The 17,028-nt window shown below is 36.4% G+C and overlaps 1 protein-coding gene across 2 annotated transcripts; it reads right to left on the bottom strand.

Moving 5' to 3' along the window:
- Positions 1–491: 491 nt before the first annotated feature.
- LOC119080322 (phospholipid-transporting ATPase ABCA1) lies at positions 492–16,827 on the bottom strand. 2 transcript variants are annotated; one of them, XM_037188600.1, is made up of 22 exons: positions 16,654–16,827; positions 16,497–16,590; positions 16,154–16,286; positions 15,854–16,080; positions 15,593–15,733; positions 14,652–14,791; positions 14,234–14,446; positions 12,613–13,506; positions 12,346–12,536; positions 11,752–11,890; positions 11,002–11,692; positions 6,932–7,104; positions 5,595–6,559; positions 4,712–4,892; positions 4,381–4,641; positions 3,606–3,707; positions 3,342–3,532; positions 3,100–3,262; positions 2,296–2,508; positions 1,376–1,864; positions 755–874; positions 492–695 (listed from the first exon to the last, which is right to left on the bottom strand). In XM_037188600.1, the coding sequence occupies exons 1-22, from the start codon at positions 16,750–16,752 to the stop codon at positions 612–614; spliced, it is 5,904 nt and encodes a 1,967-aa protein (XP_037044495.1). In that variant the 5' UTR covers positions 16,753–16,827; the 3' UTR covers positions 492–611. The 2 variants fall into 2 exon arrangements, with proteins under 2 accessions (XP_037044495.1, XP_037044496.1); XM_037188601.1 differs by having other exon boundaries at positions 3,100–3,259.
- Positions 16,828–17,028: the final 201 nt, after the last annotated feature.

Below are 17,028 nucleotides of genomic sequence, written 5' to 3'. Positions count from 1 at the left end.
TATAAGGACATAGATTTTCATCGAAATTTTAAGTCTTACACTAAAAAAACATAAAAAAGTCACAGAAACGGTACTTGAGAAGTAATCATAGCGGCAATTAAAGCTATTGATGATTGGGCAACATGCAAAAGTGCGCAGAGTACATACCAGGTATGACCGATTCTTTAAAATCTGTCAATTTATCTTGAACGCACTCATTATTTTTGTCAAAATAATATGAAAGTGGGTGTCTCAGAATCCGTTTTTAAAATCGTTATGTCCTCCAATGTGACATTAGACCATTAGACCTGGGTGGTTTATATACATTGCCTTGACCTGCATCACTAGGAAAACAATAAATATCTCCAGTCTAACAGAACAATGTTTAGTCTTACATTTCAGACCTATTCACATATGTACGCAGTTGAGTGGGGAGGAGCTACGACAACAGCGAAAGGATTCTAAAGTTACTTGACAAAGCAACGCCATCTTCTTTGATTAAAAGATTGCAATCGGAAGTACTTTTTTTATTGAGACGTACAGTTCATATTACATGTGCATCGCCTGCCAGAGTTGTTCAACTAAATTTTTTTACAGAAATCGTTTGTGGTAAGGTAATTGTTTTCACAAAACTATTCCAATTTAGTTTCACTAAAAGCGAATGCTGGATTACTATAGGAATGGTTGCCCTCGGTTTCAAGGATTTGTTGGAATACCTGTAAAAATGACACGATTGCAAATAAATGTTGTGTACTTCTTTAGAATGTTTTAATACCTGATCCAGCAAACATTCAGATATTGTGTATGCAACTCTTCGTTCTAGAGTGAAAACATAAAGTTTGCGAAAGAGATCACTGAGCAATATTCGATTTTCAACGTTCGCACCACTAGAATTCTAAAAATATTTATTTTTAATGTTTTGTACAGATTAGAGTTTTTTCACGCAATGAGTTATTTCTAACTGCAAGGGTAGGGTATTAATTTCCGGCTGTCATTATAGACGGGGTAACAGACGATAGTGTCATTAATAAAAAATAAGCGACCAGTTAGCCAAGACAAAAATGAATCCTTTAGTGACTTTAAATATACACAAATTTACACACACTTGGAGTGTGAGAGCCCACCCATAGTCAATGCACTATCGATTAAACCAATTGATATGTGAGATACCTTGACCACGTCCAGCCCCCTCACACTTTTCCAACCCTATATCTGGACCGATTCGATTAGTTTTAGTTTATCTTCAAATCTAGCCTTTATTTTGCAATTATCAAACGAAAATAAAAAAAGAATTATCGAAATTTTCCCCAAATTATTTTGCCCTTCCCATTTTTGCCCTTGCTCAGAGATTCAAGCTGGCCGTATACTCTAATCGATTTTTAAATTCCACACTTACCTCACATTGGCTAGTTTTAACGTTTATGCTAAACTGCAGACAATTGTTGTGAATGGTGAGATTTTTCACGCCTGCCAGATTCTTCAATAAGTATCGCTCAATGGTCAACGATTCAATTTGATCGTAGTACAACGTCACAACATAACTTTGACCGAATCTTTGTTTCAATGCCGCTGGTGAATCGATTGTAATCATTTTACCTTCTCGCATCACACCGATACGATGGCACACCTGTTCGATTTCGCTAATTGTATGGGATGTTAGTATTATCGAACGCTTAGCGGCGATAAGAGAATTGATTGTTTTGTACACTAAGGCTCTGGTGACCGGATCCATGTCGCTGGTCGGCTCATCCATCAGCACGAGTCCAGTATCTCCGAAACAAGTTACAGCTACACTGAGTTTTCGACGATTGCCACCACTTAAATTTTTCACCAAAATGTTTCTGTACTGCTCCAAATGGAACGATTTCAATGTTTTTGTTGTTAGCTGTAAGTGAAAATCATTTTACATACATAAACATGGTCAAAGCTTTGTCGGCTGTGAGTACGTTTGTAGAACATAAAACCACAATACCACAAGACAATATAAAACACAGTCTTAAAGTTACTGGGGAATATTGAAGCAGGTGATGCCTTGTAAATGTTTCTATCAATCATCTTAGCAACTGCACTAGTTTTGGGAGAGGATCGCTAATAGTAAAACTTCGTACTTTGCGAATTCAAGAATTCTTTTCGAAAATAGAGTATAAATAGCACATTCGATATTTTTAACGTGGCGAATTGGCAACGGACTGTTAGAATATCTACGAGTAAATGTTACATAGAAAGGGAATGAAGGAAAAATCATCTTGCTCAGCCGCGGATTTGAACACGGGACCTATTCGGTCAGTATAATTTTATGAATATTCCTGTACTTACATGTTCAACGTTTGGTATTTTCCGCATTCGTCCATAAAAGTGAATGACTTCTTGAACAGTCAATAGACCATCCAGAGCATTTGTTTGTGGACAGTAAGAAATTCTATTTTTTTCTAGAAGTTGTACGGATCCCGACGACTGGTAAATCTGACCCGATAATATCGAAAATATTGTAGATTTTCCTGCTCCATTTACACCGAGTAATCCAAAACACTAAATCGAATAGAAAATAATCAATCAACACGGATTACCAAATCTAACAAAATTTCTTCCTATTAAAACCCTTTGTTTCTTATCCCATTTTAAGTAAAGTGTTACATCAAAGTGGCACAAACTATTTAATGACAAACATTTTTACTCGAGGGGTTGCTCACTTAGCTGATTAACATGATTAACCATTTGTTAATCAAGTGATAAACCACTTAAAACTCAAGTCAAACGTCTTAAATCAGTCTCTAATAATAATAAATCAACTAGTAATAGCAATTTATCAAGTGTAATCAACGAAATTTCACTGATTTGACGAGATCCAATTTTTGCGTAATCAAAGTGAGCAACCCCTCATTTTTACTACTATTTTTAATAAGTTCGAGCTCTAGTGATCATTCGATAGCTGCCGAATATGAAATGGCTTAGAGTACCAATCATGCGTGCAGTGCGTGTCACCAAGTTCTATTGTTCTTCCTTTTTTAAATCATCGAGAAATCTTCTAAATCAAATTCCCATTTCTGCAAGTTGTACTCAAGTACTCGAGTAATCAAATTTGGCCTGGGCTAGGCAAAAACAAAATACGAGAATCCTTACCTCACCGCTGGCAATATTGAATGAAACATTGTCAAGTGCTTTATGATAGCTTTTGTAAGTTTTACACAAATTCTCTACCACCAATACATTGTCTTGTCTTTGCAAATCATTTTTATCTTCAGTTGTCGCTTGATTGTTAGAAACGACAGTTAGCAGTTGACTTCTGAAAACTCAGAAAAATTAAAAAAAAAAACTCGTCAAACCTAGCGGTGACTCGGCAGTTATTGGGAACGTATTTATACTTATCGTCCAATTTTTTTCGGAATTGTTGTATTCGATGCACAAGCTGATACATATTGCCACTTTCAATTAAATAATTCAGAGCCATAAATACAAGTCCGAAAATCAATGACGACAATACTTGAGGCAATAACAAGGTGCTGGATATTGGAGATTTGTAGATGTGTATGTAAAATCGGGAAAAAATATCAGCCTAAAGGAAAATAAAAATTTTTACGTTGTACATTTGAAAATAAGTGAAGAACAATCAAATGTTATGGTCTTACTATGACATGATTCTTGCAAATTTCGATTAATCCGTCTGCGAATGCATGTTGAGGGAAAATCAAAAACAGTCTGTTCAGGAAGTTTCTTATTCTTTCCGATTCCTAAATGTAAATCGAAGATATTGAAGAACTGCAACGTGTATGCATGCCAAGGGAGAAACCACTAGTCAAAAACTTGTTTCACTAATTCAAGCTTAATAATTTTCCGCAACCACGAAAACTCTGATTTAGTTGGGCATAATTGAAAATTCACTTAATTAATGCTAATGCCCTGTCGACTCAAATAGACTGAAATAATTTTCGCTGGTTCCATCAACGCACTTCAAACGAGAGTTACCATAGTCAACAGCTGAATAGTATTTGATTGAACTTGTTTTTTACATGGTTTTTACTGTTATGTGACACACTGTCTAGTTTCAGTGCTCTATTTAGAGTAACACTCTTGCTTGAAATGCGTCGGTTGGATTTGCTCCTAAAATTCGACTAAGTAATAAATTTGTCCTACAAGATCCCTTTAGTGGTTTCCACCTTAGTATAATAAACTATTTAGAAACAGGTAAATCATTTTTACTATGCTGGTGCATGTAATAAGGCTATTACATGTATAGGCAATAGCCTTTACATCACTCGCATAGTAAAACGTCGTACTACACACGGAAAATAAAGTGATATCTCGTATCACGATGAGTAAATGTTTTACTCATCTGGATACGAGATATCACTTTACTTCCCTTGCATAGTAATGTACTATTAATTATGATTTTTCGTTACTCACATCAGATTCTCCTAAAACATCGAAGAGCACTATCACTATAGCAGTTGCCAACGAAATGATTATGTTCAGGCACAATATATACATATTTGCCATGCTCGCATCGTAAAACAATTTTTCAGCCAAATGCACCATAGGAATCATTGCAAATCCGAACATAAATATCAACAGACAAATGCCATAAAGATTGTCTCTAGCTGTGTAAATGGGAATGCCGTACGCCTTAAAAATTCCCATTGCTATCAGCAATGCAATAAAATAGAGCTGAATGGAATGAATTAAGAAAATAAATAAATAATCGAAACAGGTTGCAATGGAAAATGTGTTAAGTTACTGAAAAATCCCACAAAAACGACACTCCCCAATATGTTCGAAATGTAACGTTACACAGTCGTTGCTGTAGTTTTTCACCACAAACTCGCTCGTTCACAATGTACACGGACGATGCTGCTACCACCAAACTGAAAGATATAACCAAAACGATAGAAATTCCAGCATCAGCCACTTGCTGCAATCTGTAATAGAGAAATATATACTTGTTTAGGCCTCTCACATATCAGTTAGATCATAATCAGAACAATTGACGCGTGAAGCTGTTTCACAGACATCTTTGGGAAGGAGCAACGCACTTCAACCATGAGTGGTACTGTAAATAGAGTACTGAAACGGGACAGTGTACCGAACAAATTTTGGCACTGTAACAGAATCTGTAAATATTTTTCATACAAAATAGCAGCTGTCACTCGAAGCACTTTTGCTTGAAGTGCGTTGGAAGGAGACAATAGTTTCTGAAAAAATGAAATCTACTGCACTGCGCTTGAAAGACAACCTGAACCCATAGATTGTCTTATACCAAAGAAACCCTAAAAATAAAAGTTTGTCCCGAATATTGAGACAGTTATAGTAGTACCATAGCACTGCTTCTAGCACGAACACGCATTTTTGGAACGTCAAAAAGCCTCCAAATTTTCAAATATGTATGCGTGTACGATTGCATGTATTGTGTGTTTTTATTAACACAAAGAAATCATGACTCCTATCTTTACGAGAAAATGCAAGGCCTATTTTGATTGCATTAGCCTCCAAATATTTCTTATGTTCATGCTAGTAGCAGAGCTGTGGTAGTACCGATGTGACAAATTCTTAGCCCTTCAGTTTTTATATCAATGCATCTTATGTTCAGAATTTCACAAATTCAATATAACAAATGTACTCACATTGAAGAAACGCTCAAATCTTTCCTTCCTAGCTTTAACGGGTGACTCGATGTTGTTATTTTGTACAAATCATTGTCCATCTCCGACTTAAACAGAGCCGAATTTAGTTCGTTCAAATAAATTGGCATTGCATGGTATCCTTTATTATTATACCACACAGCCAGTGTCGAATCGTTCAGCGTAATGCCGCCGTATCGGCGTTCAATAAAATCGTCGTGCGTCTCCAAAATCCAATAAAAGGCTCGCTCCGACGAACTGAAGTATTCACATTTATCCATACACTTCAAATGTTTTCGCGTTTTATTGTCAAATTTATTCATATTTTGGTACGTATAAAATTCAATGGAATTTGCGTACAGCTGCTGAGACAAAACCAGTTCCGAATCAAATTCGCCAGGTGGTCGATATATCATGCATGTCATTGCGAGGGCTTCAAAAATTGCTGGCAAAACCAAGATGAGCAAGATCATACGATAGTTTCGTTTAAAGTGGGTGAAGCGCTTCCAAAGCAAGTTCTTTGCATTGTACAACTGTTCATTTTCCGTTGCCTGCGCTGGCTTATCCAATTCTTCGCAATTGGCGATCGAATTTTGATCATTTCCGTTGGAAGTGAATGTTTCCAACTCGGCTTTGGTAGATAAATTGTTAAAAATTTCAACGAGATCTTTACTAATTACACGGAAACGCAATATGTTTTGTTGTTTTTGTTGTATTTCGATGGACTTAATCAATGGCTCGAAATCGATATATTCGTTATTCGCATCGAAATACGGTATGTTTATGTAATAGTCGTTATTGGTCTGTTGGGTGATATTGAAGCTGGGTGCATGCTTTTCCAAATCCTTTTTAATCGCTTCAACAGTTTTTTGGTGATCCGCCTTGGCGCTAAGTTTGATTTGAATGTCAAACGATTTGGTGAATTGGTTTTTTAATGTTTCTGATGTGTTTTCCGATATAACTTCCCCCTAAAAGACACAATTTTTGAGATTTTTTGTTCGTAAATGTTATACATTATGCTTGATTTCCTCTTACGACGTTTACGCTCTGTTTACTCTTTAATCAATAAACGGAGCTTAAACGGCGTAATCAAGCACATTTTTATAATTTCAGGTAAGCGACTCTTCCACTCTCGTGGCATTAATGTTGCGTCAAGTACATCATTTAACGGATGTTTGATCACCTCTTAAACACTTGACGCGAAATTGATACGAAAATTAAGTTAAGGGCGATTATGAGGCCAACATATCCAGGTTTATCCGAAAGTGGAAATACCGCCAATTCAATACTTATAATTTCCCTACAGCACCGGTCCGTAACCACTTGCGAAAAACACTTACGTCTTTTAGAATCAAGACATTGTCACTCAGGTTTTCCGCTTCATCAAGGTAATGTGTTGCCAATATTACTGCTCGACCTTTTCTTAAATCACCAATCAATCGCCATATCTCTTTCCTTGCTTTAGCATCAACACCACTGCAAGGTTCATCCAGAATGACGAGATTCGGCGCTCCTTCAATAAAAATGGACGTTACAGAAGTATTTTTTAATGTCGAGCTGTCTACACATTAATCAAAACATTGACAGGATAATGAGAGCCGAAATTAAACTTTAAAAAAATTGGCCTTAAAAGTCGAGCCTGGATACCGTTGGACAGTGTTCTAAGAGTAGAGTTATTAGCCATGTATGTTTGGTATCATTGAAAAGTTGAGGCTAGTTATAACAAGGGAAGGCAATATTTTCATCTTTGAGTTGCTTTGACGAGAAAGAGGAAATCGTAGAAGTTCACTGATGAGGTCACTAACCCTGTTTGTCCGTATTTTACACGGCAGAGTAAAGTAGCACAGGCAAAAGCAGTCCATTTTGACGAGGGACCTAAATTCATAAGTAGGCCTTTGATTTTGGTGCAAAATGCTAACTAATATAAATGCATGAAACAAATACGTAAACAATTATGACAGGATTTAGGTCCCTTCTTTGAATATATTTTCGTTGTCTGCTCCTGCTCCTGTTTTACTTTACTCTGTCGTGCTTTCTGTTTGTGCAAAAAAAAAAAAAACTTATTTCTATTAATGTAGCCGATTTCGGTGCAATGCTTACACTGCTTTTCAAAAGATTTCCTAAAAGTAATTATGGTCGGTTATGAAAAATTGTGTAAATATTTTTACGTGTTACGGCATGTTTCATTTTCATTTACATTGCCTAATCACGTAAAGCATTGTACTTACGAGGTTCCAAGTTGTTATTTGACAAGTGGGGAATACAGCCCTCCCCTTCGGATCGGGCTGTAACACCCCACTTATCAAATACACAACTTGGAACCTCGGAAGTAATATACTATTATTGCCTTACCACCCGGAATATTGTTGTTACACGTACATTTCTCACCCGCGGAAAGCGATCGTTACATGTGGGAACTTTTTCATTACATCACAAGTGAAGGAATATTCATAGGAAAATTCATTACATATCAGGAGATTTTCATTACTTATCACATGAAATATTCTTTAACACTGAAATCGAAACAATATTCGCGATGTTATTTTAGTTTTGATATCACAAACTTTGTCACTTGAATTAAGTGCACACCAATCTAAGCAAATTCATAATTTCAATTTTTTCGGCTTCGGCGAACACCAATGGCCAAACAATTTTATTTTTGCACTTTTCACTTATTTTCAAAAACACTTTTACTTTTATTATCATGTGTTCACTTCACTTCACAGCAAAATTTATTGTAACACCACCAAAATCGACAAGTATTACGCAAAATATGAATCTAGCACTTCACAAAAACAAAACAGTCGAAGTAGTTTGTCAACATGTCACCAAAACAGTAGTGTTGCCAACAGATATTTTTGTGGTGATCGGACAAAATAACTTCCGGACAAAATAACCCCGGACAAAATAACCCTGGACAAAATAACTACCAAACACATATTTAAAAAAAAAATTGTGAATATAAATAGAGCCGAAGAATATTATATTCGAGGATATCGACATACGAGTATACCTCGATTATATTCGAGTAAATTGTACTATATTTGAGGACATCGACTATATTCGAGGATGTCGACTATATTCGATGACATTGACTATATATGAGGACGTCGACTATATTTGAGGACATCGACTATATTCGAGGATATCGACTATATTCGAGGACATCGACTATATTCGAGGACATCAACTATATTCGAGGTCATCGACTATATTCGAGGACATCGACTATATTCGAGGACATCGACTATATTCGAGGACATCGACTATATTCGAGGACATCGACTATATTCGAGGACATCGACTATATTCGAGGACATCGACTATATTCGATGACATCGACTATGTTAGAGTACATCGACTATGTTCGAGTACATCGACTATGTTCGAGTACATCGACTATATTCGAGTACATCGACTATATTCGAGTACATCGACTATATTCGAGTACATCGACTATATTCGAGTACATCGACTATATTCGATGACATCGACTATAGTCGAGGACATCGACTATATTTGAGTACATCGACTATATTCGAGTACATCGACTATATTCGAGTACATCGACTATATTCGATGACATCGACTATAGTCGAGGACATCGACTATATTCGATGACATATCTTCTACCTTCGAAGACATCGACTATATGCGAGGACATCGATTATATTCGACGACATCGACTATATTCGAGGACTTTTCGACTATATTCGAGGACTTTTCGACTATATTCGAGGACTTTTCGACTATATTCGAGGACTTTTCGACTATATTTGAGGACATCCACTATATTCGAGGACATAAATATCTTCTACCTTCGAGTATATGTTGACTATATTACAGCATATCTCGACTATATTCGAGTTTATCGAGTATATCTTCACTGTATTATAGCATATCTTGACTATATTCGAGTATTTCTCGACTATATACGAGTGTATTGACTATACTCGAGTATATTGACTATATCGAGCAAATTCAGATCGACTGTAATTGACTCAGATCGTACTGGAATTTAGTCGATACACAATACACATCATAACAAAATCGCAGATGCGAATACGATCATGATTTTGACAAAAGTGTCAGCGCCGCAGGCCGTGAAGAATAAGGAAAAATAAAAAAGCGGGGTCGAGGGGCGGCAGCCCCCGCTAAGGGGGGTCAAGGGGGGAGTATCCCCCCTTGCAGGTCATCATCAACTTTGCAGGGGATATTTTGTCCGGTAGTTATTTTGTCCGGGTTATTTTGTCCGGAGTTATTTTGTCCGGGGTTATTTAGTCCTAGAGCCATTTTTGTTGGTCTTGTTGTATCGGTATTTTTTATGTTTATAATTAGACTGGCAGTGAATGCAATAGCGCGATATAAATGTTGTGAAATTGTACATTAATTTAGAATAATCTTTTGATATTCAAGAGTCTGCCAGTTGTCTGCTGGAACAGTTTTCCAAGAACACTTTTGGTTTTGAACTCTCAGGTCCTTGGGTGGGAAAATGTACTCGTAACAACAATATTCCGGGTGGCCAGGCAATAAAACAGCATACATTGGATGCTGCTTGGTAGTTCATTACACTCGGAATAAATTTTGTGAACTCGCGAACTCACTCGTGTGGTTATAAGCAACTTGCTTTGGAAACGGTTATTTTGACTCGTGTCGTCTACACTTGTCAAAATAACCGTTTCCAAAGCTTGTTGCTTATAACCACATTTGTGAGTTCGGCTCGTATCACAAAATTCAACATTGATCCCTCATGTAATGAACTACCTCCGCAGCATCCAATGTAAAAACAAATTTTCATACATTTCAAGGGGCGGATCTGTGAACGAAACATCTTTTGAGGTTAGATTTGTGACATTTCATTTGACACTTTTTGAAAGAAGAAACCAAGGTAAACATAGTGAGGAGGTAATGCCACATATATAACCGAATCAGATGTGCGGTGGCACGAAAGTTCGATCCAAACGCCATCTAATTCATTCGTTGAAAGCAAAAAATGGAATAGAAAGTCGGGCCATCTGTTGTGAGATAGTGAAAATATTTTTGTGAAATACAAGAAAATCGTAGTTGACCATTTTAAAAAAAGATGTCACTGGCATCGAACTTATGTGCCAGGCCGCGCGTCTGAATGGCATTACCTCCTCACTATATTTACCTTGGAAGAGACCGCTATTTGACACTGATCTATATTGGACAAAATGTCCGCCGAATTTAACTATTTACTATTTCAAACCAAAACAATGTTGTACATCTTGACAACTGGTGACCTTGCCGCTCAAAAGTTTTGAGATACATGGAGCCCTATACTTTTGAAACACCGAAAACCCCCGTATTAGGACAAAAGGACGCCCAATACTAAATATTTAGTTTCGGCTAACTCATTTCCTATTATTTGTGTAAAACTAGTAGTTACCAATAAAAGCGATAGCAATATTTAGTCGCCTCTTAAATCCTCCAGAAAGGTTATCACATTTGAAATTATCATGTTTTCCGAAATCTAAACTTTTCATCGTTTCCTTCAATCCGGCACTGTAATGATCATGCACTTTTATGCTGGCATATAATTCCAAATGTTCTTTCGCCGTAAGGTTCGGTATAAGAACATTATTTTGTGGACATAGACCAACCCGTTCCTTGCTCTCATTTCCGGATATCCGATCCAAGTTCTGTGGCAAGTATATTTCACCGGAAGTTTTTTTTATCTGTCCTGTCAGTAACTTTATAATCGTACTTTTACCAGCACCATTTCGACCCAACAAACACGTCACATGGTCACGACGAAACACAATTGATACATTGTTTATTGCCGGTTTAGTTTCACCGTATGTCTTTGTGACATTTCTCATAAACCCACCAATGCTACTGTCCATATCTTTAACCGGCACATTGTAAAATTTAAAATCGGAATAAGTGAAACGTTCGTACAAATAACCAATAATCGCATACAGTACAGTATCGAATATTAACATAAAAATGCCGAATTTAAGGTCGTTATTGCTTATCGATCCGGTGAACGCATTACCGAATGATAGATCTATCTGTTGCAGTTCATAGCGCATTATATGCCGCCAAGCATAACAAAAGGCGGTCGAAATCGATAGATTCTAAACAGAATTTCTGTAAAATTTTTGTTACTCATTTACTATTGTATTGGAATACTCACCGCTAAAAATTTACTTCCGAAAGTTAGTTGAGCATCATGGGCTACAATGACGATGTACGGAAGGAATGCAGAAAAAAACATAAAAACTCCTGATACAGCACCGATTGTCGCAGTCGAGAAAAATGTTGAAACCATGTAACTAAAATTGTAAAAGATTATCTAAAATGTTTATTTCGATAATTTGCTAGTTATAGTTATGTACCGAGTCGAAGGCGTATTTTTTCTGTCGAGAACAGATATATCGAGATGTACAGTTTTACACAAGAAGAATAAATGCGAGATTATCGTTCTAGGCAGATAAAACACGTTACTTATTAATAATCTTCCTTAACAACCCACGAAGGCTTGGGGGCTAGTATATTGATAAACGCGTTTCGCTGCATATTGTTACTGCTCTTTGAAACTGAGACTGTCATACTTTCATAATTATTTCCGATGGGAGTAACAAAAACGGCGTTGTTTTAAACCATTACATGAGAGATTTTCATACGATTGTGTTTAAGGAGACCGATTTCGATATGGTTGGAGAAAATCAAATTGCACCATATTCGTATACGGCAAACTATGTTCAAACTATGAATTGAAACTACTCACCAAAAAGAAATCAAGCAAATGCCGAAAACAGTTAAGAAGAAGTACATGAATACTACTTTCGTTACGATTACAAGCTCCCCAATGTACATCACAATAAGGCAGAGCGTGAAAACCAAAAATATCTCGACCAGGTTCGTTATAATCCACGATAAATACTCAGATGATTTACGCAATCCCATTACTCTCATCAGCTAGTTGAACCAAAAAATTAGGATAATTTTAATCCGCCTATTCTCTGGGCTAACATCAAAAGTACTAAATATTTACCGTGCTATTACCGCTCTCCTTTGTCCAAATTCGTTGACGAACCGAAGCTGACACTTGAATGATCAAAGCGAAAAAAAAGGCCAGTTGGATTGCTTGAGCTAAGTAAAGCCAAGTTACGTACGTGTCTTTTCTGTACTTTGGATACGGAAACTGTTTGGTATAAATCTCAAATTCGTCCATGTGAAATTCCTCTGGTTCTGATTCCGATTCAGTTTCCGATGAATCATCAAAATTGAAATCTAAAATGTCTAAAGCAGTACGTTTTCGCCGGGATATGCGTTCGCTCTCATGATTTGAGCTGCTATCGTCCTTGAAATGTGAACTGACTCCTTCAAATGTTTCAATGTTAACTGTTGATATGTTAATATTCCGCTCCGTTCCGGACTCATTAGCCGCTGGCGGCGATTCCGTCGTCGTCGTTGTTTCTACGACAATCGTTGTTTCCGTTGAATTGGCTTCGGCTGAATTATCAGTACTATATTCGTAATCGGCCATTATAGTTGTCATTTCTGCTCTTTCCTTATTTAGTCTAACAGTTTCATGATAACGAACTGTCTTGATGATAGCTTGGTCCAAAGAATACTGCAATTGAATGAAGCCACGATGATATTTCATGTCAAGCTGAAAGTTGGAGCTCGGACCCGGAAACCAGTACCGATTCCGATTTTCCAAAGTTATTGGAATATTGTCTACATCCATGCGAATTTTGTATGAATATTCTCTATCCGTAACTCTGCTGACATTGATGAAATAAATGCCGCTGTGAAACATTTTTTTCTCGCTCAATTCATAGGCTCGTATTTCCATTTCCGCTTCAGTTGTAACTCTCACAAGGCGATCAGTTGAAAAACATTCCAAAATGTTGACAATTGTTTGAATGGTCGATGCAATTTTCTACAAAATTAATTAATAAAATGGAATTCGATCGAGTCCAGTCAAAAATATCGAAAGCAATCGTCGGAAGTGCTGTGTTTGTATTGAATCGTAGCACTGAGCCCAGCACTAGAACAGATTTCTTTAACAAAAATCGGCGACGCAGGGGCATTCAATGTTGTATAATGAAGAGGTTACGCCGATCGCCATTTGACCGTTCCGCAAAAAACATGGCTGCTATCAGTTACTCTAACTGCATTTAACTGAAATTGCGCTACGATTTTGTTACGTATGAAAACTACAGCAAAGTTCAGTGAATTTTTGGGATGACGGCCCAAGTGATAGGCATAACCGTTTCTTATAAAACCTTGGTAGCATTATACCTTACAACCTTACAAAGATAATTTATATCAGAAATTTCGACTAAACGGGCCTGATCAGTTTTAATTTTTTGTAAGTTTGTGGGTTTGTGAACAAATGCTGAGCAATGAATAAATTATAATGTTCAAGTCGATTACGATTGACGCGACGGTTCGTTCCACAGTGAATCCACACTTTAGATACCAATATTTTTGACAACTTCTTACAGAATAAGTCTTAATACACAGTCATCCGTTTTCGTCTCCGTTTTGACTACGTGTTAGTTCCAGTTGGGATTTCATATCATAGAGCATATTGTTTGAAATCACAACTGTCAAGTACACGGAAGCAAAACGGATGAAAGGCCACCTTAACTCGATTTACTCACATCGTCAAATAGTAGTGACTGAAATAGCTGTTCAACTTTGTCAATATCTATACTGTCTCCGATTATGTTTTGAACGAAGGGTGATCTTGCCAAGCTAAGCAACTTTTTAAAATTCGACTGAAAATCATCGTCACGTCGCAGTAAAATGACTATTTCGTTGAGGGCGCCAATGAAATGCTGCAACTTTGTTACATCTTCAAATAAAGCGGTTGCCTAAAATATTTTTTTGGTGAAAAATATATTCCTTGTGGGGGATATCCACAGAGTACGTACGTGTTTTCGGTCGTTTTTTCCCTTCCTTACTAGGGAATCCCTAGTACACATTTTTATATAGAAATAACGTTAGGTTTTGACTCCCCTGAGCGAGCACGTACATACTTTATGGATGTCCCGTTAACAAAATTGGGCGGTGTCTTACCCTTGACATTATTTCATCTGTTACTGAATTACCCGGTCCATAGACAATTTTTCCTTGAATAATAGGCTTAACTTGACTCCAAGTCATTTTACCAGTAGTTGAATTTGCCACATCTCGATACAACTGTTTGCAATAAGGCGCTGCATTATAAAGAATAGTTAGGTCTCTGGGGTACGTTCGTTTTTTTTAAAGTGAAATTTCGATATTTATTAAAAACAAAATTTTATACAGTGAACGACATCTCAAATGTCTCACTGTCAAATTTTTCTGAGAATTTTATTGTGTTATTGCAAATTCACAATGACATTCTCTGAAAAAAAGACAGTGAGACATTTGAGATGTCGTTCACTGTATGTAAGGCTAATCTTTTTTTAATTCTTAATAGAGTGTTCCATTTCAGATATAACTTATTTGCTGCGGGGACATTAAACAAAAAACGAGATAAGTGTTTAGTTTCGCACAAACGAAAAATTAAAAAATGAGATGAAAAGTGTATGTAGCTTACACCATTAGGGTTCGTTCGTGAATGACGTTCACTTTTTCTGTGCTGCCAGGAGATTTCAATCATGAATAACTCGATATATATATGCATTTGCATTACCGCTATCAGCTAGCAGCACTGAACAAAGCAGATGTCATCTATACTGAAGACAAGTTAATTATAACTAGCCTTCCCCAAGGCAAGTAAAAACAACTAATCCAAATTGTAAATTCGTCTACGAAGATAGGTACGATAGCTTTTCCCTTGAATACAGACAATACAGCCCAACACGGAACATTCAAAAGTGTCGACATATAAATTTCTCATTTCTCTTATTTTGCTTATTTCTCTCATTTCTCCATATAAACTCGTTATGGATAAGTTGGAGCAATAAGAAATTTATAATATGTCGATACTGTTGAATGTTAAAAACTGTAATGATCAAATTAGTTTCACTTACTTGGCATTGAATCAACTTCATCTTGATTGAAACTGTCGTCTGTGTTAGAAAAAATTCGTTGAACTATTCTACTCTTATCAATCCCAATTTCAAATCGTTTGCCACACAATATTTTGCCAGCTGATGTTAATGTTGAATCGTCTTTAAAAAACAATATTCTCATAATATTTTTTCCATCATGCCAGTAGCAGGTCGGCACTCTTTCGAAAATCGACCGGAACAGATTCATCTTTCATCTCATAAAATCAGCTTTCCTCTTACCTGACCACAACTTTTTGATGTCGAAACTAGTTCCAATTAACTCCATAAACATTGGCACCTTATCTTTAATTATGTTTATATTGTGCTGTAAATTTTTGAACTTTTTGTGCGTGTAAATTTTCGCTACTGCTCCCATAAAGTTTCTCTCTTGCGGTAGATTGATCACAGCTTCCATTAGTATTGGTTCATTGATAAATATCTGCACAATATTCAGTAAGGGTGTCATTCTACGAAAAAAGGTCGATGAGAGAATTTTTGACATCTCGAAATTTTTTTCTTCAATAAAAGTAAATTACGAACGGCGCATTTTCAAATTTGGATGTTTCCTTATATTCCGTTGCATTCATGCACTTATTGTCTATTGTACAGATGTATGATTGGACAAATGGTAACATTTGGTATTTACTGGGCAGCTGTCTGGTGGGAAATTGACCTTCGAATAACAAATTTACTTTCTGAATATTTTAAAAATGGACCATGATACTTATTCTTATACGACGTACGCTACAATGGTTCCCGAGGTTTATTGGACTACATAAAATTATGTAAATTTGTAACTCGACTTCGAACCACGTTTTCCTCCAACGCCACCCCATGGTTCAAAAGCGTACATCGTACAAAGATACAGAAAAATGCAACTTACAATCTTCGACGATCTCACTGACATATTTGAATCGCAAAGAATATAGCGCTAAGAATATAATAAGTGGCCACATGTACTGCAATAGAGTCATCCACTGTTTAAGAACGAAAAATATTTAGATGACAGTCCTCTCATTTTAAAAGAAATGTTTTCATACTGGTTGTCGTATCCGAACTAGAAAGTCTTTCCACAATAATGCCCTTATTTGCTTCGCATTTATTATACTCTTGAAATAGTTTTGTAATCCGTACATCATTTGGTAATTTGTGGACTTTCGACTTAACGAATTTAGTTGATTCGAGTATAAGATAATTTCAACATCATTTCAACACATCTGAAACAAATGAAATTTTGTGTTAATTGTTGAATGTCAAATAGTTATTTGTGTATCGAAATTGCCTAAAATCAATCGTCCAAAACAGATACTCAAAAAAAGTTTCATGTAAAGGGTCAAAAACCCGAGAAAAAATCTCGAAAATCCCTCATTTTCGGCCCCGACACATTAAAATGCTTAGAGTAATTATACCTAGAG

This window comes from Bradysia coprophila, unplaced genomic scaffold (assembly GCF_014529535.1).
Source record: "Bradysia coprophila strain Holo2 unplaced genomic scaffold, BU_Bcop_v1 contig_350, whole genome shotgun sequence".
Taxonomy (NCBI): Eukaryota; Metazoa; Arthropoda; class Insecta; order Diptera; family Sciaridae; genus Bradysia; species Bradysia coprophila.
Note: the sequence above shows the minus strand (reverse complement) of the source record. Positions and strands in the feature narration are given on the sequence as shown.

Coding starts and splice junctions, on each gene's coding strand:
- LOC119080322 (XM_037188600.1), bottom strand. CDS start 16,752: ATGATGTACGGATTACAAAACTATTTCAAGAGTATAATAAATGCGAAG. Junction 16,591..16,653: donor TAGTTCGGATACGACAACCA/GTATGAAAACAT, acceptor GTTCTTAAACAG/TGGATGACTCTATTGCAGTA. Junction 11,693..11,751: donor TCGGAAGTAAATTTTTAGCG/GTGAGTATTCCA, acceptor AATTCTGTTTAG/AATCTATCGATTTCGACCGC.